This window comes from Gorilla gorilla, chromosome 3 (genome assembly GCF_029281585.2).
Source record: "Gorilla gorilla gorilla isolate KB3781 chromosome 3, NHGRI_mGorGor1-v2.1_pri, whole genome shotgun sequence".
NCBI lineage: Eukaryota > Metazoa > Chordata > Mammalia > Primates > Hominidae > Gorilla > Gorilla gorilla.
In genome coordinates this window covers 172,746,817-172,768,928 of record NC_073227.2, presented here as the reverse complement: position 1 = coordinate 172,768,928, position 22,112 = coordinate 172,746,817, and the positions used below count along the sequence as shown (strand labels likewise).

Below are 22,112 nucleotides of genomic sequence, written 5' to 3'. Positions count from 1 at the left end.
TGATGCACGTATCTCCTTTTACAAGTATAGAAGCAAGAAGCGTAATCAATCAAGGGTCTTTGTCATGCTTTGCAGCTTTCTTAGGAAATGCAGACAGGCAATAATATGTGATTGTCAATAGCATTTTGAATTTTCAGTGATATTTGCCAACTCATAGGCCATCCCAATGAGCAAGGTCAGGGGCTCCAACCCCAGTTGATAGGAGAGGAAACTGATGGTCTTACTGACTTATCCAAGGACACAAAGAGGTCAGGAACCCAGCTAAAAATAGAAGTGAGAATTGCCTGGTCCCTATTCTTAGTATAAGCACCAGATTACACTCGCTGCTGCAATACTTGCTAATTGTTCATTTCCGACAAAACATAGCAGGGAATTTTTCCTTTATAGCTGGTTGTAAACATTTAAGATGCCTGTAGTCACTCATAACCTCTGTTTACTTATCACAGCCAGCTAGCTATCTTATTTACCTTATCTCTGATTCTTTTTCATTTTTACATCTGTGCAGAGAAGTTAATATATGTGAAAGCACTTCATAGACTCAAGTAGCACATAAATTTTATTTGGTGTTATTATAATACTTGTATTAGTCATTTTTACATTGCTGATAAAAACATACCTGAGACTGGGCAATTTACAAAAGAAAGAAGTTTATTGGACTTACCATTCCACCTGGCTGGGGAGGCCTCACAATCATGGCGGAAGGTGAAAGGCATGTCTCATATGGCAGCAGACAAGAGAAGACAGCTTGTGCAAGGAAATTCCCCTCTTTAAAACCATCAGATCTCGTGAGACTTACTCACTATCACGAGAATGGCACAGGAAAGACCTGCCCCCATGATTCAGTTGCCTCCAACCAGGTCCCTCCCACAACATGTGGGAATTCAAGATGAGATTTGGGTGGGGACACAGCCAAACCATATCATTCCACCCCTGGCCCCTCCCAAATCTCATGTCCTCACATTTCAAAAGTAATCATGCCTTCCCAATAGTCCTTCAAAGTCTTAATTTATTTCAGCATTAACTCAGAAGTCCACAGTCCCAAGTCTCATCTGAGACAAGGCAAGTCCTTTCCACCTATGGCCTGTAAAATCAAAAGCAAGTTAGTTACTTCCTAGATACAATGGGGGTATGGCATTGGATAAATACAGCCATTCCAAATGGGAGAAATTGGCCAAAACAAAGGGGCTACAAGCCCCATGCAAATCCGAAACCCAGCATGGCAGTCAAATCTTAAATCTCCAAAATGATCTCCTTTGACTCCACGTCTCACATCCAGGTCACGCTGGCTGATGCAAAAGGTGGGTTCCCATGGTCTTGGGCAGCTCCACCCTGTTGCTTTGCGGGGTACAGTCTCCTTCATGATTGCTTTCACGGGCTGGCATTGAGTGTCTGTGGCTTTTCCAGGCACACAGTGCAAACTGTCAGTGGATCTACCTTTCTGGGGTCTGGAGGAAGGTGGCCTTCCTCTCACAGCGTGGTGCCCCAGTAGGGACTCTGTCTGGGGGCTCTAGGGGCTCTGACTCCACATTTCCCTTCTGCACTGCCCAGCAGCAGAGGTTCTCCATTGTGACCCCGCCCCTGCAGCAAACTTTTGCCTGGACATCCAGGCATTTCTATACATCGTCTGAAATCTAGGTGGAGGTTCCCAAACCTTGGTTCTTGACTTCTGTGCACCCACAGGCTCAACAACACGTGGAAGCTGCCAAGGCTTGGCAGCTTCCACCTTCTGAAGCAACAGTCCAAGCTGTACCTTTGCCCCTTTTAGTCACGCTGGAGTGGCTGGGATGCAGGGTACCAAGTCCCTAGTCTGCACACAGCAGGGGCACCCTGGGCCTGATCCACAAAACCATTTTCTCCTAGGCCTCCAGGCCTGTGATGAGAGGGGCTACTGTGAAGACCTCTGATATGCCCTGGAGACATTTTCCCCCTGTCTTGGGGATTAACATTCTGCTTCTCATTACTTATGCAGGTTTATGCAGCTGGCTTCAATTTCTCCTCAGAAAATGGGTTTTTCTTTTCTACCACATTGTCAGGCTGCAAATTTTCCAAACTTTATGCTCTGCTTCTTTTATAAAATGGAGTGCCTTTAACAGCACCCAAGTCACCTCTTGAATGCTTTGCTGCTTAGAAATTTCTTCTGTCAGATACCCTAAATCATCTCTCTCAAGTTCAAAGTTCCACACATCTCCAGGGCAGGGGCAAAGTGCCACCAGTCTCTTTGCTAAAACATAACACGAGTCATCTTTGCTTCGGTTCGCAACAAGTTCCTTATCTCCATTTGAGACCACCTCAGCCTGGACCTTATTTTCCATATCGCTATCAGGCTTTTGGTCAGAGTCATTCAACAAGTCTGTAAGAAGTTCCAAACTTTCTCACATTTTCCTGTCTTCTTCTGAGCCCTCCAAACTGTTCCAGCTTCTGCCTGGTACCCAGATCGAAAGTCACTTCCACATTTTCAGGTATCTTTTCAGTAACACCCCACTCCTGGTACCAGTTTACTTTATTAGTCCATTTTTACACTGCTGATAAAGACATACCTGAGACTGGGCAATTTACAAAAGGAAGAGGTTTATTGGACTTACAGTTCCACCTGGCTGGGGAGGCCTCACAATCATGGCAGAAGGTGAAAGGCATGCCTCACATGGCAGCAGACAAGAGAGGAGAGCTTGCGCAAGGAAATTCCCAGTTTTAAAACCATCAGATCTCGTGAGACTTATTCTCTATCACGAGAACAGCACAGGAAAGACCTGCCCCCATGATTCAATTACCTCCCACCGGGTCCCTCCCACAACATGTGGGAATTCAAGATGAGATTTGGGTGGGGAACAGCCAAACCATATCAGTACTCATGTTTCTAACTTTGCATCATTAAAATGAGAGCACAGATACTTCCACTTCATAGTGGCCAATAGAGTTGGGCTGGGAGTGGCAGTGGTAAACACTTACATCATACTATCCTGACATAACTTAGGATGGCATGTATTCACAACAGTATGAGTAACAATTAATGAGAAGTTTTCAGTCACAGATGTCTTTCAGAGAAGCACAAATTGATAAATATACATATACATTTACATAGTGAGGCAACAGAATGGAAGCACTGATAGAAAATAAGACACACATACAGCTTTGGGGGAAGCTAAAAGTATTTTCAGCTAGAAAATATATAATTGGGGAAAATTATTTTCCTACCAGTTAAAAGAACAAATCTTCCTTTCATACTCTTGATTATGCATGTATATGGTGTCTATTTGCAGGGTTTATATACTTTTCTATAGATACTGTGGAATTCTCTTAACAGATTTTGGTTGCACCATACTTGATTACATACACAAGGGCCTTAATAATATCCCATAGCTTAACTGAATCTGTGGCATAGGAAGTTTAGGTAGATAGCTTTAATATGTAATGTTTTCTTTCTAGAGCTGATTTTCAGCAGCAGTGAATGGAAGTGGCAGGATGTGGGGTTTACAAGTCAGCATTAGTTTCTTCTTTTTTTTCCCATTAGTTATTGGGGTACAAGTGGTATTTGGTTACATGAATAAGTTCTTTGGTGGTGGTTTGTGAGATCCTGGTGCACCCATCACCCGAGCAGTATAGACTGCACCATGTATGTTGTCTTTTATCCCTTGCCCCCTTCCCACTCTTTCTTCGAGTCCCCAAAGTCCATTGTATCATTCTTAAACCTTAGTCTCCAGTCCCATCCAGGTCATTGCAAATGCTGTTAATTTATTTCTTTTTATGGCTGAGTAGTATTCCATGGTATATATATATATATACCACAGTTTCTTTATCCACTTGTTGATTGATGGGCATTTGGGTTGGTTCCACGATTTTGCAGTTGTGAATTGTGCTGCTATAAACATGCGTGTGCAAGTATCTTTTTTTTCCAAATAATGACTTCTTTACCTCTGGGTAGATACCCAGTAGTAGGATTGCTGGATCAAATGGTAGTTCTACTTTTAGTTCTTTAAGGAATCTCCATACTGTTTTCCATAGCAGCTGTACTAGTTTACATTCCCACCAGCAGTGTAGAAGTGTTCCCTGATTGCTGCATCCAGGCCAACATCTACTGTTTTTTTATTTTTTGATTATGGCCATTCTTGAAGGAGTAAGGTGGTATCACACTGTGGTTTTGACTTGCATTTCCCTGATCATTAGTGATGTTGAGCATTTTTTCATAATGTTTGTTGGCCATTTGTATATCTTCTTTTGAGAATTGTCTATTCATGTCCTTAGCCCACTTTCTGATGGGATTGTTTGTTTTTTTTCTTACTGATTTGTTTGAGTTTGTTGTAGACTTTGGTTATTAGTCCTTTGTCAGATGTATAGATTGTGAAGATTTTCTCCCACTTTGTGGGTTTTCTGTTTATTCTGCTGACTGTTCTTTTGCCGTGCAAAAGCTCTTTAGTTTAATTAGGTCCCAGCTATTTATCTTTGCTTTTACTGCTTTTGCTTTTGGGTTTTTGGTCATGAAATCCTTGCCTAAGCTAATGTCTAGAAGGGTTTTTCAAATGTTATCTTCTAGAATTTTTATAGTTTCAGGTCTTAGGTTTAAGTCCTTAATCCATCTTGAGTTGATTTTTGTATAAGGTGAGAGATGAGAATGCAGTATGATTCTGCTACATGTGGCTAACCAATTATCACAGCACCATTTGTTGAAAAGGGTGTCCTTTCCCCGCTTTATGTTTTTGTTTGCTTTGTTGAAGATCAGTTGACTATAAGTATGTGGGTTTATTTCTGGGTTCTCTATTCTGTTCCATTGGTCTATGCCTATTTTTATGCCAGTACCAGGCTGTGTTGGTGACTGTGGCCTTATAGTGTAGTTTAAAATCAGGTAGTGTGATGCCTCCAGATTTGTTCCGTTTGCTTAGTCTTGCTTTGGTTATGCGGGCTTTTTTTTGGTTCCATATGAATTTTTCTAACTCTGTGACGAATGATGGTGGTATTTTGATGGGGATTGTGTTGACTTTTTAGATTGCTTTTGGCACTATGGTCATTTTCACAATATTGATTCTACCCATCCATGAACATGGGATGTGTTTCTATTTGTCTGTGTCATTTGTGATTTCTTTCAGCAGTGTTTTGTAGTTTTCCTTGTAGAGGTCCTTCAACTCTTTTGTTAGGTGTATTCCTAAGTATTTTTTTTTTTTTGGCAGCTATTTTAAAAGGGGTTGAGTTCTTGATTTGGTTCTCCATTTGGTCACTGTTGCTATATAGAAGAGCTACTGATTTGTGTATGTTAATTGTATCTGGAAACTTTGCTGAATTCTTTTATCAGTTCTAGGAGCTTTCTGGAGAAGTCTTTAGGGTTTTCAAGGTAAAAGATCATATCGTCAGCAGACAGGGACAGTTTGACTTCCTCTTCACCAATTTGGATGCCTTCTATTTCTCTCGTCTGATTGCTCTGGCTAGGACGTCCAGTACTATATTGAAGAGGAGTGGTGAGAGTGGCATCCTTGTCTTGTTCCAGTTCTCAGAGGGAATGCTTTCAACTTTTCCCCATTCATTATTATGTTGGCTGTGGGTTTGTCATAGATGGCTTTTATTACGTTAAGTTATGTCCCTTGTATGCCAGTTTTGCTGAGGGTTTAATTATAAAGTGATGCTGGATTTTGTCAAATGCCCTTTCTGCATCTATTGAGATGATCATGTGATTTTTGTTTTTAATTCTGTTTATGTGGTGTATCCCATTTATTGAATTGCATATATTAAACCAATTCTGCATCCCTGGTATGAAACCCACTTGATCATGGTGGATTATCTTTTTGATATTTGTTAGATTCGGATAGCTAGTATTTTGTAAGGATTTTAGCATCTATCATTCATCGAGGATATCTTCTTTTTTGTTTGTGTCCTTTCCTGATTTTGGTATTAGGGTGATGCTGGCTTCACAGAATGAATTAGGGAAGATTCCTTCTTTATCTTGTGGAATAGTGTCAAAAGGATTGATACCAATTATTTGAATGTCTGGTAGAATTCTTCAGTGAATCGTCTGGTCCTGGACTTTTTTTGGTTGGCAATTTTTAAATTACCGTTTTAATCTCGCTGCTTGTTATTGGTCTGTTCAGGGTATCTAATTCTTCCTGATTTAAGTTAGGAGAGTTGTATTTTTCCAGGAATCTATTCATCTCTTCTAGGTTTTCTAGTTTATGTGCCTAAAGGTGTTCATAGTAGCCTTGAATGATCTTTTGTATTTCAGTGGTGTCAGTTGTAATATCTCCTGTTTCGTTTCTCAGTGAGTTTATTTGGATTTTCTCTCTTCTTTTCTTGGTTAATCTTGTTAATGGTCTATCAATTTTATTTATCTTTTTAAAGAACCAGTTTTTGGTTTCATTTATCTTTTGTATTTTTTTTGTTTGTTTCAATTTCATTTAGTTCTGCTCTGATCTTGGTTATTTTTCTTCTGCTGGGTTTGGGTTTGGTTTGTTCTTATTTCTCTAGTTCCTTGAGGTGTGACCTTAGATTGTCTGTTGGTACTCTTTCAGACTTTTTGATGTAGGTGTTTAGGGCTGTGAACTTTCCTCCTAGCACCTTCTTAGCTGTATCCCAGAGGTTTTGATAGGTTGTGTCATTATTGTCATTCAGTTATAAAAGTGTGTCCAAAGTTTCCTGAATTTTTTATTGTTTTTACTTTAAGCTATCTATTTCCTTGAATATTTCTCTCTTCACTTCTTGTATCATATTTTGGATTTCCTTGCATTGGGCTTCACCTTTCTCTGGTCCCTCCCTGATTAGCTTAATAGCTGACCTCCTGAATTCTTTTTCAGGTAAATCAGGGATTTCTTCTTGATTTGGATTCATTGCTGGTAAACTAGTGTGATTTTTGGGGAGTGTTGAAAAGCCTTGTTTTGTCATATTACCAGCGTTGGTTTTCTGGTTCCTTCTCATTTGGGTAGGCTCTGTCAGAGGGAAGGTCCAGGGCTGAAAGCTGTTATTCAGGTCTTTTTGTCCCATGGGGTGTTCCCTTGATGTAATAATACTCTCTCCCTTTTCCTGTGGATGTGGCTTCCTTTGAGCTGAACTGTAGTGACTGTTGTCTGTCTTCTGGGTCTAGCCACCCAGTGAGTCTTCCTGGCTCCAGGCTGGCACTGGGGGCTGTCTGCACAGAGTCCTGTGATGTGAACCATCCATTGGTCTCTCAACCATGGATACCAGCGCCTGTTCTGGTGAAGGTGGCAGAGGGTGCAGTGGACTCCGTGGGAGTCCTTAGCTTTGGTGGTTTAATGCTCTATTTTTGTGCTGGTTGGCCTCCTGCCAGGAGGTGGTGCTTTCCAGAGAGCATCAGCTGTAGTATGGAGAGGGACCAGTGGTGGGTGGGGCCCTAGAACTCCCAAGATTGTATGTCCTTCGTCTTCCGTTACCAGGTTGAGTAGGGAAGGACCATCAGGTGGCAGCAGGGCTAGGCATGTCTGAGCTCAGACTCTCCTTGGGCGGGTCTTGCTGCGGCTGCTGTGGATGATGGGGATGAGATTCCCAGGTCACTGGAGTTGTGTGCCTAGGAGGATTTATGGCTGCCTCTGCTGAGTCATGCGGGTTGTCAGGGAAGTAGGGGAAAGCTGGCAGTCACAGGCCTCACCCAGCTCCCACACAAACCAAAGGGCCAGTCTCACTCCCACCACACCCCGAGTCTGTTTCCAGGCAGAGGGCAAGTAGGGCTTGAAAACTTGCCTGAGGCTTTCCACTTCCCAGAGTATTTGGCTGTCTCCCGGGTCCTGTAGGAGCAGTTTTCTCAGGATTGCTGGCCTGCTCTTGCAGCTGATCTGGAAGTAAAATTCACAATGCAAGCCTCCGCATGCTGCTCTGTCTGGAGCTGCAATCTAGTCCTGCCTCCCGTCTGCCATGATCCGACCAGCATCAGTTTCAATAGCTCCTGCTTCCTTTAGGGACTCTCCTTCTTCTCTTCATAGTTAATAGATTCCTTGAGTTTTTTGTGTGGGAGGCTTGTACCATCTCACCTAGATAGAAGAATTACCCAACCCTTCCACTCTCTTCAACATTTTTTGTTTTGAAAAAATTAAAACTTACAGAAAAGTTGAAAGAATAGCACAATGAAATCCATCCTGCACCTAGATTTTTTTTTTTTCCTCCTTTGGATGAGCCATTTGAGAGTAAGTTGCAGACATCATGGCACTTCCTCTCTAAATATCTTAGCAGCTATCTCCTAAGAATAAAAATGTTCACTTCTATGATCACAGTATGATTATCACACTCAGGAAAGCTAATGTTGATGGAATACTGTTATTTAAAACATAGTTCATATTCAGGTTTGCACAGTTGTCTCAGTATTGTCCTTAATTTTTCCCCCAATAAAAGATCCAGTCAAAGAGCACCCATTGCATTTAGTTGTCATGTCTCTTTAGTCCTTTTTCTTTTTGTTTCTTTTCCTTTCCTTTCCTATCTTTCTCTCTCTTCCTTCTTTCCTTTCTTCATGACATTGACAGTTTTGAAATGCCCAGGCCAGTTATTTTATCTTACTATCTACTCCTAAAGCAAACATAATTAAGGAAATAGGGAGTTTGCCCTATGAAAGTTTGCAGTTTTTTCTTTCTTTCTCTTACAAACCTCCATGATTTTATGACTTACCTAAGAAGCCTCTAAGATGATGCTATATGCATTCCTATTGGATGTGTGAAATTAAAGGTAGCTTTTTCTTCCTAAAAGTCTCTGTCCTGATAGACTCTTCCAAAGACTCACTTCTCAGGACATTTGTGAGGCTGGTGAATATATAGCAGGTGCACTTTTGACAAAATGGCACGTATCTCTAGGAATTTGTTTCTGATATTCATAGGCCTTGTTCATACCTGATCCTGTATTCCTATCAATAGTGAATACTTAGCTTCATTTCTTACTTAGAGTTTGGTTGGTTCAAGACAGTTGTTTTGTTTCTTAGCAATAGTCAAATCTTTCAACTTAATACTAATCTTATATATAAAGAAGAAAGTAAATCTCATTCTGATTATTAGAGCTTTTCAGTCATGAAATTAATGTTTCTTGTTACTATCACTGATTCCTCTTGAGGTTTCAGTGATGTAAAATCGTTTGTCATTGCATCAGATCTCTCCAGGTGTAGAGTCTGTTGAGTAAATTTTAGGACACATCAGAAAAGACTTCACAGTTTCAGTATGGGGCAAATCTAGAATGAATGAGTTTGTGTTTTAGCTTTTTAAATATTAATATACTTTTTTTAAAAAAGTTATAAACAAGAGAAAGACAAATATTCAGAGTTGAAGTAGGAGAAATCTTTCTTCACTAAAGATCTTGGCCATATCCTAAAGTTGTATTCAAAAAGAACAATATTTTTGATTGTTTGTTTGGTTTTGTGTTTTTACATGATTCCCATATCCTTTATACATCTCTTCTTCATCAATTCTCATTGAATTTCAAAAGTAGCTACTAGCTTAGAAGACAGGAGGTTACAGATGTGTGGCAGGCAAGAATGAGATGGGAGTAAAAATTGGCTCAGTTAACTGGTTTGTAACTTCAGCCTGTTAGAAGCTCATTTCTTTTAGTGCACATGGGAGCTTTTTTTTGGCCATGGGAAAGCATACAAGGTTATCCAGGAAATTTTTGCTTCATTATAAAACAAAGAAAATGAAGTCATATAAGCTCCCTGAGACATTAAGAAATATGGTCTCCAGTCTACTGGAGATAACACAAGTAATTATCACAAAAGGTGTTGGTTATCATTTAAGGGGGAAATATTATGTTGACATAATACATAATTTCAGCATCTGTTGTGCCTTATTTTGGAGTATAAATCCAGACTAATAGATCTATGGAGCTGTTTAGCCCTTTTCACATCAAATTCCCATGCCTCCTGGAAAAGTTTACATATGAAAGATTCGATTGAGATAGGCACTTTGCATTTAATAACACTTTCATTCTGAAACTAATATTACTAAGTGTCTGCTACGTGTGAAGTTATTTTATTTAATTCATAGAACAATCCTGCCAAATAACTATTCTTCCCTAAACAGATAAGGAAAGTGAGGCCTAGAGAGGTAAGGTAATTTGTACAAGATAACATGGCTAGTGTGAGGAGTAAGATTCAGATTCTGTTCTTTCTGACTAAATTTTGCCCCAGTTCATCAATTAGTATATGTCTTCTCAGAGATCAGGTTAATCACCAGTGAGTAATGCCAGATTAGTAACTGTTGAGAATGTTGTGGAAACAAGGAATAGAGACCAGTTAATCTACACACCCAGTCTTGTCTTTTACTGGCCGCCAACCACTGTAACCTCCCTATCTAACATGGCTAACTGGCCAAGTATGAGATTTCACAAATGTATGCCATAGCAGTTGGGCCATTGGCCTCCAATCCCAAAGTGAAATCCAAGCAAACCAAACTGTATCATGGGAGAGCTCTTTTCATCCAGATTAGGGGTGGACCTAGGACTGATGTAGGCCAAAGACTTTTCTGTCCTTTTTCTAAAATCCCTGAGGTAAATCTCAGATCTTAGTATTCCAGTGGTACATGGAAAAGCAATAAAGGACCGGGCATGGTGACTCAAGCCTGAAATCTCAGCACTTTGGGAGGCTGAGGCGGACACACCGCTTGAGCCCAGGAGTTCAAGAGCAGCCTGGGCAACATAGCAAGACCTCGTCTCTTCAAAATATAAATTAAAAAATAAACCAGGCATGGTGGCTCACACCTGTGGTCCCGGCTATTCAGGAGGCGAAAGTGGGAGTATCCCCTGAGCCTGGAAGATCTAGGCTGCCTTGAGCTGTGATCGGGCCACTGCACTCCAACCTGGACTACAGAGTAAGACCTTGTCTCAAAAAGAAGAAAAGAAAAGAGAGATAGCCCCAGTGCCGAAAGCCATGCTGACATCAAGTGCCTCATGGTGACCGTGGCCTCCTGAGCTTGCTAGGTAGGCAAAGGCAGGAAGAGGATGGAATCCCAGATGAGAAAAATGGGACTTTTGACACTCTAGACCAAGGAAAATTTCCTCCCCTTGCTCCTGACCACCCCTGGGGAATGGAATTAGTATAAGAGAGCTCAGAATAGGAGAAAACTGGGAGCTGAGGATAGTTGAACCTGCCAGACTACACTTCTCTTCTTTGGAATCAGAGTTGCTTCCTGTGCAATGGCTATTTGATTTTCTTTCCCCTTCGGGAAAGAGGGATTTAAACAAAAGAGGAAATGTAGCCTTCACATTCTCCTTGTCCCTAGGCAATGCCTGTGCTTAAGGATAAAGAACATATATATTTATGTGGTTCTGTTAATATAAATACTTAATACCTGCATAAAAGGAGTACCTTTGGATGGTAAAATTCCACTTTAAAAAATTAACTGACCAGTTTCAGCAAGCTTAATTATTATAGCACAAGAGGTTTTGTATTTGTTTTGGGTGATGATAAAAGGGCTCAGTGGTGAGAAGCGGTGTAGGGGTGCGGAAACAGGGGAGCAATATTCTCAACTGTAATGAAAATTTATCCGTGTGGTAACTTTGCTTTGAATACGAATCAGAGGGAGTTCATGCTTTGAGACAAATTTATGGTTAGCAGTAAGATAAAGGCCTGTTTTACTGCCTTCTTTTTACTTAATAAATCTTAATTGCTTTCTCTCCATAAATTAAAGCATTTACCATGCTATATCCTAATTATCAGATTTGTCATGTATAGCATCAGTTTCACAGAGTAATTGCCATGTGGGCTTTTTGGAAAACATCACCTTCTACTCTTTGTTTTGATGCCTGAGAGGAATTGCCAGCTGGATTTTCAGTAAGGACTCTAGTCTTGCCATGTCGCCTCAATTTTTTAAGGATGTGCTGATACTTATTGGACTAACTTTGGGTGTTACAGCATCATGGGCTCACCAATTGAGGGCAAAGTAGGAAAGGGAGAGGAATGGTGTGAATTGAGGACTATTTAGAAAGACATTCAATTTTATTCCTTTGAAGTACATAACAAGATATTTCTCAGTATAGATCCTAGAGACTGGCTTTTGTGAATAGATTTATTTGTAATTAGTGGAATTTCACATAAAAGTACTAAAATCCTAGAGAATATTTTATAGACTTAAGTAAGTTATATAATCTTCTTTATTCTGTTAATTTGCTTAGCAAACCCTTTCCTGGTATTTAATGTAGATTTACAGTTGAGTTCAATCCAGATGAGTTATCACAAATGTTCCTTATAAATTAGTTGGATTTCATAATTCTTGGCTCCACGCATGTGAAAAGGGTGTCCACAAAATGTTCAGTTTTAAGTTGATTGGACAGACTAGAGAGTGGCATTGTTTTTTTGAATAGCTGTTTATTTATCAAAAGAAAAAAGGACAGAAATGAACATAGAACTGTATGTATTTGCTGTGGTAGTCATGGCCTGTGTGTTCTCAGCTCTGTGCTACACCACTTTGCTGCTCCACTCTGAATGGCAGGGAGGCTGCTCCTGCAGGCTACAGATCCTAGAGCCCCAGCTCGGCTGGCTTCTGGCTGGGTTAGGCCAGCAGGAGGCTCTGATAGAAGACTAGAGGTAGGAGGAAAGGAGCAAGAGGGTATTTCGCCTTTGCTCTGCCTCCGGCAACATCTCTGATAGAGGATGGGTCTTAACCGTGGCTCCAGCTTCTAGTGTGTTTCCAGCATCCTCTGATGGCCCCAATACCCTGTGATAGGAGTGGCCTCCTGCTGTTGAGAATCTCTTAACTTGCCCAAATGTGCCCTCTTTGACGTTTCAGCTCTTCTCTCATGTGTAATAAAGCCTCTGTGTTAAAAGAGTGGTTTCCTTTTCCTGATTCATACATTTTGTAGAACAATTTGCTTTTATGTGACAGCTTATAGTCTTTTGAATGTTGATAAAGGAAATGTTAAATTATTCATTATCTCATTTAATCAGCTTGGTATTATATTTAGGTGAGGGGGCAAAGAAGAATAAGACAAAATGACCTGATTGCCCTCAGGGAACTCAGTCTGTTTGGGGAGACAGTGTGTTCCCCAAGTGCCAGGGGAGCTAAACGGAAGAAAGACCTAGACTGTAGTAGTGGTGGGAAAGATGTCACAAAAGAGGTGACATCCGAAAGTCTTGCCAGACACTACGATCTTGCTCAAGCAGATGAGGAAGAAGGGCATTCCCAGCAGAAGCAGCAGTTTGTATGAAAGCATGTGTCACGTTTGGCTGCAGGAGCATGGTGGTCAGGGGGACTGGAGGAAGAGGAAGCTAGAGAGGTGGTCGGGGTAGACCACAAAGAGCACTGAAGCCTCTGCCAGGCAAGTGGACTTTATTCTGTTAGGACCGGGAAGCAGTGAAAAGGATTTTAAGCAGAGGAATTACATGAACGGATTTATCCTTCAAAAAGGTCACCCTAGGAGAGGTGTGGAAGAGAGACTAGAGGGCTGAAAATGTAGGCAGAGAAACCTCCTGGCCAGGTGGTGAGTGGCAGAAGTCCTGGTGGGAGTGGGTGGTGTTTAAACAAAGACCTGAATTAAAACTGAAGGCAAGAGGAGGAGGGGAAAAATCAAGAAATGTTAAGAAAGTAGAATGTGTAGAACTTGGTGATTTGTTTGAAAGTGTTGGGAGTTGTTGTTAAATGATGGTCTCAGAGATCATGGAATATTTGTCTGGTTTAGCTAAATAAATGTTAAAACTAGAAGCCTGTTTCTCAAATTGGGGTCGCTGTGTCCCCTTAGAGGTCTCATACAAACTCTGAGTTGTTTATGCTGCCTTATGAGCTGGATGTATCTTAGGTTTCAAACAAGTTATGATTGCAGCACTACTCAGGTCTTACAATAAGCCAGACAAGCAATTCTTTATTAAAAATCATTTGCTACTCCCGCCACCCACCACCCCAAGATCTTTTTCCTGGCCATTATGTGCCTTATCTCTCTCTACTAGTCATACAATTTGTTGGCCACCCACTGTGTATTTATCTCATCTCCTACCTCTACCCATCACAGCTTTCTCGTCTTCTGATTAAATAGAAGAATTAGCCTCTTATTTGATAAATCATTGTATGGGTGCCTGTGTCTAAGGGTTTCTGAAGTCTAGCAATAGAACGTCCTCTGCTCGTTGAGAAAACATGTAGGGTCACCCATCACCAAGCACTCCACATGCCAGAGACTGCACTGAAAGAACACTCAATTCTTTCATGTAGTTAAAAGAACACAATGCTTGCCCTCTGAGAGTTCAACATCTGGAAACAAATCTAAAGAGGGAGAAACTGGCAAGAAGAAACACATTAGAAATAGCATCTGCCTTAAATGATGTACAGTAGGATTTGGGTTGAGATGCTGCTCTGGAGTTACGGCCTGCTGTTAGTAGTCTTGATAGCTAAAACTAACATGCTTTTTTCTTGTAAGATTTCAGATTGAATATAGTGGTTGAGAGCCTGGATTCTGGGGTCTGACTTCCTGGCTCTGCCACTTCCATGTGTCACCCTGACCAAACTATGTCATCTCTATGCTTCCCTTCATTGTAAGATGAGGATCATAATAGTATTTACCCTAGGAATGAGAGGATTCAATGGCATGTGTGTGTGATGTGCAGCACACCTCCTGACACAGTGTCAGTGCACAATAAATACTCGCTGCTGACCCTTCCTGAAGCCAAAAAGAAGCCTCTGAAGGCTCAGCTGAGAAAGGTGTGCTGCGTGAGTACCAAAGATTGCTGCCTTCTTTCCAAACGAGAGCTGCTATGGCTAACCCTGAGATCCTTTGTAGTCATTTAATTACAGAGAAATTCTGGAACATACTTTCTTGAAGCCAAGTTAGTCTTTTTAGTTTTTAAATTACATCTTGATCGTATCACACACAATCAGTTGTCACTTCAGGGCACTTCCAGAAACAAGTTTGCAGGCCAGCATGTGGCAGGTAACACCTTAGAGGAGACGGGGGCATCACTGCCTCTCTGAAATCGTCCATTGATATCATCCCCTCCCTCCTCCTTTGAGCTCAACACACATTAATCAAGCACCACAATTTTTCAGGTTCTGTATTAAGCTCCAGGGATACAAGGGTGAATAGACAATTCCCGTCCTCATGAAATGTGCAATTGTGTGGAAATACATGTGAACAAATTCAATCCACTGTGATGGAAGCCCCAATGGGAGTGTGTAGAAGGTCGGAAGACGTACACAGAAAGGACAACAAGGAAGGCTTCACAGAGGTGGTGACGTCTCACTAGGATTTTGAAGGGAATAAGAATGGGGAGAATCAGAAGATCAGCACGGTTTGCACAGAGAAACTACAGCAGAGGTGTTGTGGGGGGACATGGTAGTAGATGAAATTGAAGATGTAGGCAGGAGTTTGATCATGTAAGAGCTTGGCCTTTGTCGTGGGAACATCAGGGGCCATTGAGGGACTTCAGGTAGCAGAATGCCACAGATTCACAATTTTAGCAGGATCACCCTAGTGTGAAAGACAAACTTGAAAAGGGTTTGCAGATGCTGGCAGGTTCATGTCACCACTGCGGATTCATTGAGGGCAGAGACAGAGTCCTGTTTATCTCTGTACCCCTAAAGTTTAGTGCTTTATAGACATTTAAGAATTTTTTTTTTCAGAGTAAAGACAGCCCAAGTTGAATTTTCCCATTCTGTATCCTATCCTCAGAACATGCTGACCTGGACCTCCATCTGTCACAAGCAGCTTGACTAAGATCCTAGGAAATTCCTTTTTTTCTTGGCATTCTTCTAACTGGCATTCTCTGTTTACTGGGCCCTCTGTGCAGCTGTAACGTATGAGGATTGATGCTTATAATTCTGACCTTGAAGTACTTCATGGCTTCTAAATCATCAAAAAAAGATTAAAGCATATTCTCAGTATCACTGTAATGTTTGTGTGTTTTACTGCCTTCTTCTCTGGAAAGTGGTGGTTTATGAAGTGCCCGTGCACTTGTGTGCACACAGACACAGTGAGAGTCTGTGATGGTCCTCAACTCTTCTCCCACAGGGCGGCTATGGTGCATGCTTGAAAATAAACAAACAAAATAACCTGGGTTCTCTTCATGCCTAGAAGGAGGAAGCAGCTTGGTCCCAGGGGCAAAGAGGCTTGAAATGAGAGCGAAAGCAGTGGTTAGGAAAGCAGAGGGAATGATGAGGCAGAACTGGTGAAGACCAGGAGTCAGGCAGTTTACGAGCCAGCCCTGGCTGGCTGCATTCTGACCCCAGGAAGAGCAAAGCCCAGGGTCGGGACTGCAGCTTCATGTTCTGTGTGCCTGGACCCGAATCATCAGGCTTGGATTTGGCGGGATTCTCCACCAGCTATATTTGTATCTCGGTAACAACCGCTCAGTAAAATGCCAAACATTAGATAAGTGAAAACATCAATAATTAGAGCCTCCTGTTCCCCACACATCTTTTCTTGAAAACCTTTATTGCTGCAGAGCTGACATTATTAGGCACAGAATGAAGAACTCCAAATAGAAACTGTGAAATGGCTCCATCTTATAACCTGAGTCCTGAAAAATAAGGGTGTGATGTTGTCACTAGGCGGGAGATTTGTTTAGGTTTTGTTTTTTTCTTTTCTTTTTCTTTTTTTTTTGAGATGGAGTCTCGCTCTGTCGCCCAGGCTGGAGTGCAGTGGTGAGATCTCGGCTCACTGCAGCCTCCACCTCCCGGGTTCAAGTGATTCTCCTGCCTCAGCCTCCCAAGTAACTGGGACTACAGGTGCCCGCCACCACACCTAGCTAATTTTTTGTATTTTTAGTAGAGACGGGGTTTCACTTGTTAGCCAGGATGGTCTCGATCTCCTGACCTCGTGATCCACCTGCCTTGGCCTCCCAAAGTGCTGGGATTACAGGCATGAGCCACCACGCCTGGCCCTTATTTGGGTTTTCTTTGGGGACCGTATATTGCAGTAAATAGAAATGCCCCTTCCATTTTGTCGTAGAAATTTGTTTCTAAAATCTGTGTTTTGTCTACACTTGTCATCCCAGCCTAAAGAGCCAGTCCCTGAACCACAGAAGTTCTGTTTGCCGCCTCTCAGCCAGGGCATGTGTGGGCTTTACAGGCAGCTTTACCACTTGCCAGTTCTGTGAATTTGGGCAAATGTTTTAGACTCTTTGGGTCTTAGTTTTTTTTAATCTGAAATATTGGAATAATACAGATTCCTTATTTTACAGTGTTGCTGTGAGGCTGAAATAAAATGGTGGATGTGGAAATGCTCAACTAGAAGGCCCTATCTATATCAATAATAGTATATTAAATATACTAAAGAACATCATAAATATCCTAACAAAAATAGAAATATATTTCATCTGCAAACATGACATCCTCCAAAATTGTCCCAAAGTAGAGTAGGGAAATGAACTATTTATTGAATCTCTACCTTAGGGGAGGTGTTCCAGCTATCACTTTATCTTTTCTGCAAAGTAGATCTTAAATCCCACTTTTAGACACAAGGAAACTGAGACTCCTAGTCACAGCAGAAGTGGGATTTGAACCTGACTCGAGAACTTAATGCTCCTTCTCCTTGGCTACATTATCTCGTTGTCTAGTTCCAGACCCCCAGTGTTCTTAAAAGCTTTGACATTCTTTGGTGCTGGGAAGTGTGCCAGCCATTTCTTGGTCATTCACTCCTGTAAGTGGGACAGGGTGGCACCCAGAGGGAACTGGAGCACCAGGTGCCCCCAGAGAGACCAGCAGCACAGAGTCATCCGGTGTGTGGGACAGGCCCTCTGTTGGTGTTCCACTTTTAGGGAGTTGGCCTGGCATGGACAGAAAGCCAGGCAACAGCTGTGCCACATTTCCTAGCCCTTGAGAAAATGGCTACGGCCCTGTCGTTTTCAGAAGTTCATTCTTTTTCTGTCAAAGTGAAGCCACCCTTCATCAGGACTCCTCTCAGCAATCAGTGCCTCTTGTGTGTTCTGACCGGCCCCTTATTCTGTTTGTAGAGGGAGTGAGATTAGATTTATTCTATGTACTAACCACTCCTCTAAGCTTTTCTGCGACTCTTCCTGTTAGCTTTGATGCCGGGCATTGGGGGAAAGGGTTCCCGATGTGGCAGTTCATTAAGTGCCCGGTGGGACCCACTACTGCATGCATTTTCTTCTTTATATCCTTTCCCTGATTCCCAGGCAGAGTCGGCTTCTGAACTGGAGCTGCCCACCCAGAGAACCAGAGATAATGGCTGTTGAAGGGCCAAGTTGCATATTCAGCGAGGATGTCAGTGTGTGGGAGAAGCATTTGTTCAGCCTGCGGTTCTGAGAGGAACTGTGTGTTGTGTTCCCATAGGTTCTCAACAGGAGGTGTGTAGAAGCGGCGGTGATGACAGGCCTGGCTCTGAACTGCCACATAAACAAGAAGTCCTTGTTTGACAGGAAGCACTACTTCTATGCAGACCTCCCTGTAAGTACACTTTGTGATCCACCCCACTGCAAGTTCTCAGAGCTGGGCCAGCCCTGCTGTGGGGGGTCGGAGCGAGGGAAAGGGGCTGTGCCTCTCATGTTTTCAGCCAGCACTGTGTCCATCCCAGCAGGAAGTTCGACCCAGCCCTGATGCAGGCAGGTGCCCCTGATGGTTACTAGATTGGATGCAATTGTCCTGATTGCTGACTTCTTGCTTACCTCATGCTTCTGGTGGCTCGCTCATAATTGCACAGGGAGTAGAAGCCAGTGTTCGCAGGCTCAGCCTGGCCGTGGTATTTGGTGCTAATTGCCTGTTAGTACAAAAGCTAAGGTTCTGGCTGATGCAACAGTAAATGCATACTGTAGTTCTGTCAGCAGAGCGAGAGCGTCTCGCTTTTAAGTTGAAGTTCCCAATAATAGGGCTGTCTCCTTTGGAGACATTTCTGTCATCTCACAAGGAGCAAGTAAGTGGACAATAGTAAGCGGAAACATGAACCAGAAATCTGGACCAAGAACAGTAATTGGCTGAGCAGTAAACTCCATATTGACCCGCTTTTTTCTGAAAATTAAAAAGTTTTTTTCTTTAAGCCACACCATGTGAGTGAGAGCCAATTTTTCATACTACTGAACAGGAACAAAACTGAAATGTTGAATGGGTTTCCCAAAATAATGTTTCGTTTGGTCTGATTCAGAAAAACAACAGTGATGATGTTGCTTCACCTCTTTCTCCTTGAACTGAAGATTGGGGCGAGCTGTTTTTTAGTGGGTGAGGGCACGAGTAGAATTAAATAAAAAATACAAGTAAGATCTGCGTTCTCCAGTGGCTGCTGCTTTTCCTCTCTGGCCTCCAGCCTCTCAGCAAGTCTACTGTTTGGTAGAGCGGAAAGAATTAAACCGCCTTTCTTTATCTTTTAAGAGTGACAGACAGTTTGGTTGAGGTGGGAGGTTTAGTAATAATATGACTAAAATGAGATGTTTTGGTCATCTGTGGCTTTCTGGTCTTTCTGGCCCAGATAGTTCAAATAATCCAGAGTTTCATGGGACATACTCATATAATAAAGCATTTGTTGTTTTTTCTGAAATTCAGATTTAACTGGGTGTCCTATATTTTATCCAACAACCCTACCCAGAGCTTAGTTTTACAAATTGAGACTTCCCGTCTCAGCATAGAAAACGGGTTAGCCTTTTGCAGGATTCTCAAAGTGTGGTCCCCAGGGCACTGACATCATCGTCTCCTGGGAACTGGTAAGAAATATAAATCTTCAGGCCCCACCCTCGACCTACTGAATCGGAAACCTTTGAGGTCGGGCCAAGCAGTCTGTCTTTTGACAAGCACAGTAGTATTTCTGATGCAGTTAAAGTTCTTAAACTGCTGGCCTGCCAAGTGGTGAAAGACACGGATTTTGGAGCCTGACCATCTGAATTCAGACGTTGACACTGATGCTCACTAGCTCTGTGTGTGGCTGTGGGCAAGGTCCTAATCCCTCCACGCCTTGTTCCTCCTTCCTAGGGTTGTTGTGGAATTAACTGAGGGAACACAGTGAGAGCAGCGCCTGGGACCTAGGAAGTGCCACAGATGCCTTTGCTTTTATTCTCTGTTCTTCTCCAATTCTCCTCATTGACCTGCTATCTCTTTAGTGTGTATTGGTGCCTCTGTGCGTTTGGAAGTAATTCTTCCTTTCCACTTAGAAGCAGGTGAGGGATCCTTGCAGGATGCATCAGTGCTTTAGTACCATGTGCCTTCCATTAATGGAGGGGGAGTGTCACAGCATTTTCTGACTGGAGGAGCTAGGGAAGTTGGGTCAGGGAGGGCAGCTGCCATGATTGATTCCTTTAAAAAGCAGAAACAAAACAAGCTTAAACACACACTAGCAACTGCTGTTGGCCATGTGGAGAGTAGATGGCAAAATGCTTAGCCAGCATTCCGAATAAGGAGGGTCTGCCAGGAGCCTGGTAATGAGATGCAGAGTTTAGGCTAATGAGCTGGATGGAAACAATAAATTCTTTTCTTAGGGGTCCCTGACAATGACATTATTGTTATTCCCCAATACAGTACTTTAGTGAGGGCAATGGGATGAATTCGTGTTGTTTATTGCATCGTTATCAGGGGTGGAGGATTTGGGGAGGGTGAAGGGGTGATGGCAGGGGCAGAAGAGACCAGGCTCAATGATGGCTGCAATGCAGCAACTAGTTTTTTTCTCCTTTTCCTTTTTTTCTTGTTGTTTTTGCTTTAAGTAGGCCTGTCGTTGTGTGACATTATAAAAGGGATAGTAAACTGGATCCCAGCTTTTATGTGTGGACCAGTGACTATGTTTACCCTATGTTTGTGTGCAGGCAGGCTACCAAATTACCCAGCAGAGGCTCCCAATTGCTGTGAATGGGAGCTTGATATATGGCGTCTGTGCAGGGAAGAAGCAGAGTCAGGTGATCCCCAAGACGGTGAGGATCAAGCAGATCCAGTTGGAGCAAGACAGTGGCAAAAGCCTCCACGACAACCTGAGGTCTCAGACGCTCATTGATTTGAACAGGGCAGGTAGGCTTGGAGTGTTTTCATTATTTCTCCTTCCTACTTCAGTTCTTGGATTGCAGGGCCCTCTTTTCACCGCTAGAGTTTTCTTCAACAAATTGAGAAAGCAGTCACAGGAGCCTGACAGATGGAGACTAAAATATCAGCATTGGGATTGGTATAGCTGACTAGCGAACATGGCTTGAACTGTAATTATTAGGCTTGCTAATAACTCACCCTGAAGTTAGACAAACCTATCCACCTAGTCACAGACCCAGCAGTTGGATATTTTAAGCAGTCATTAAAAGAAGTGAAACATTTAAAAATCAAAACGTGGAGCCTAGGTGCCTACACCTGTAATGCTAGTGACTCAGGAGGCTGTGGGAGGATCACTGTACGCAGAGTTTGAGATCAGGCTGGGCAACATAGCGAGACCTACTCGCCAAAAGATTAACAGCTAGGTGTGGTGCTATACACCTGTATCCCCAGCTATTCAGGAGGCTGAGGTGGGAGGATCACTTGAGCCCAAAAGTTCAGGGCTGCAGTGAGCTATGATCATGCCACTGCATTCCAGCCTGGGCAGCAGAGCAAGATGACGCCTCTTTAAAAAAAAAGGTGGGAGGGAAGAGAAATGATTGAGAGGCTAGAACCACTCTGAGAGTCCTTCAGTAAGGCAAGGTTTTCCTGAAACTTAGGCCTAATTTTTCTGTTGGTGAAATTGGAGAGCTGCAGTGAGGCTGACTCTCTCCCTCTTTGGTAGGAGTGGGCCTTCTGGAGGTGGTCCTGGAGCCCGACATGTCCTGTGGAGAAGAGGCGGCAACAGCTGTCAGGGAGCTGCAGCTGATCCTTCAAGCCCTGGGGACCAGCCAGGCGAACATGGCAGGTAGAAGCCACAGAAGCAGTATTCTTCTTTCCCTCTCCCTTCCTGCCTTCTAGAACCTCTCTGACTTTAGTTTTATTTTCTGTCTGTTATATTGAGGTTGTTTGCAGCCATTTTTCCCCAGCCTTTTGCAACCCTGTTTTTGTTTGTTTGTTTGTTTGTTTGTTTGTTTAGAATTTTCCTTGGATTCTTTGATGAGCCCCCAACCAAATATAAATATATGACCAACAACATTGCAGAGACACCAAACCGTTAATGAAATAATGGCTTTGAACAGTTCAGTCTTTCTCAGGAAGAAGACACTGTTTATCAAGAACAGTTCTTAGTTAGTGAGTACCGTATAGATAGCACTTCATAATTAGTTGCCTCTTTTCCTTTGGGTCTGTTTCTTTCCTTTTGGAGATTTTTCATCCATATACAGCGGAAGCCAAATTATATTGACT

The 22,112-nt window shown here is 42.5% G+C and overlaps 1 protein-coding gene across 1 annotated transcript in view; it reads left to right on the top strand.

Annotated features, from left to right (window-relative positions):
- The window catches only part of GATB (glutamyl-tRNA amidotransferase subunit B), an 89,425-nt gene that overhangs the window by 21,852 nt on the left and 45,461 nt on the right, over window positions 1–22,112 (top strand). Inside the window, exons 3-5 of the mRNA XM_004040506.5 lie at window positions 18,171–18,284; window positions 20,618–20,816; window positions 21,550–21,672. Of these exons, the coding sequence (XP_004040554.1) occupies window positions 18,171–18,284; window positions 20,618–20,816; window positions 21,550–21,672 (436 nt within the window). The remainder of the gene's footprint in view (window positions 1–18,170; window positions 18,285–20,617; window positions 20,817–21,549; window positions 21,673–22,112) is intronic.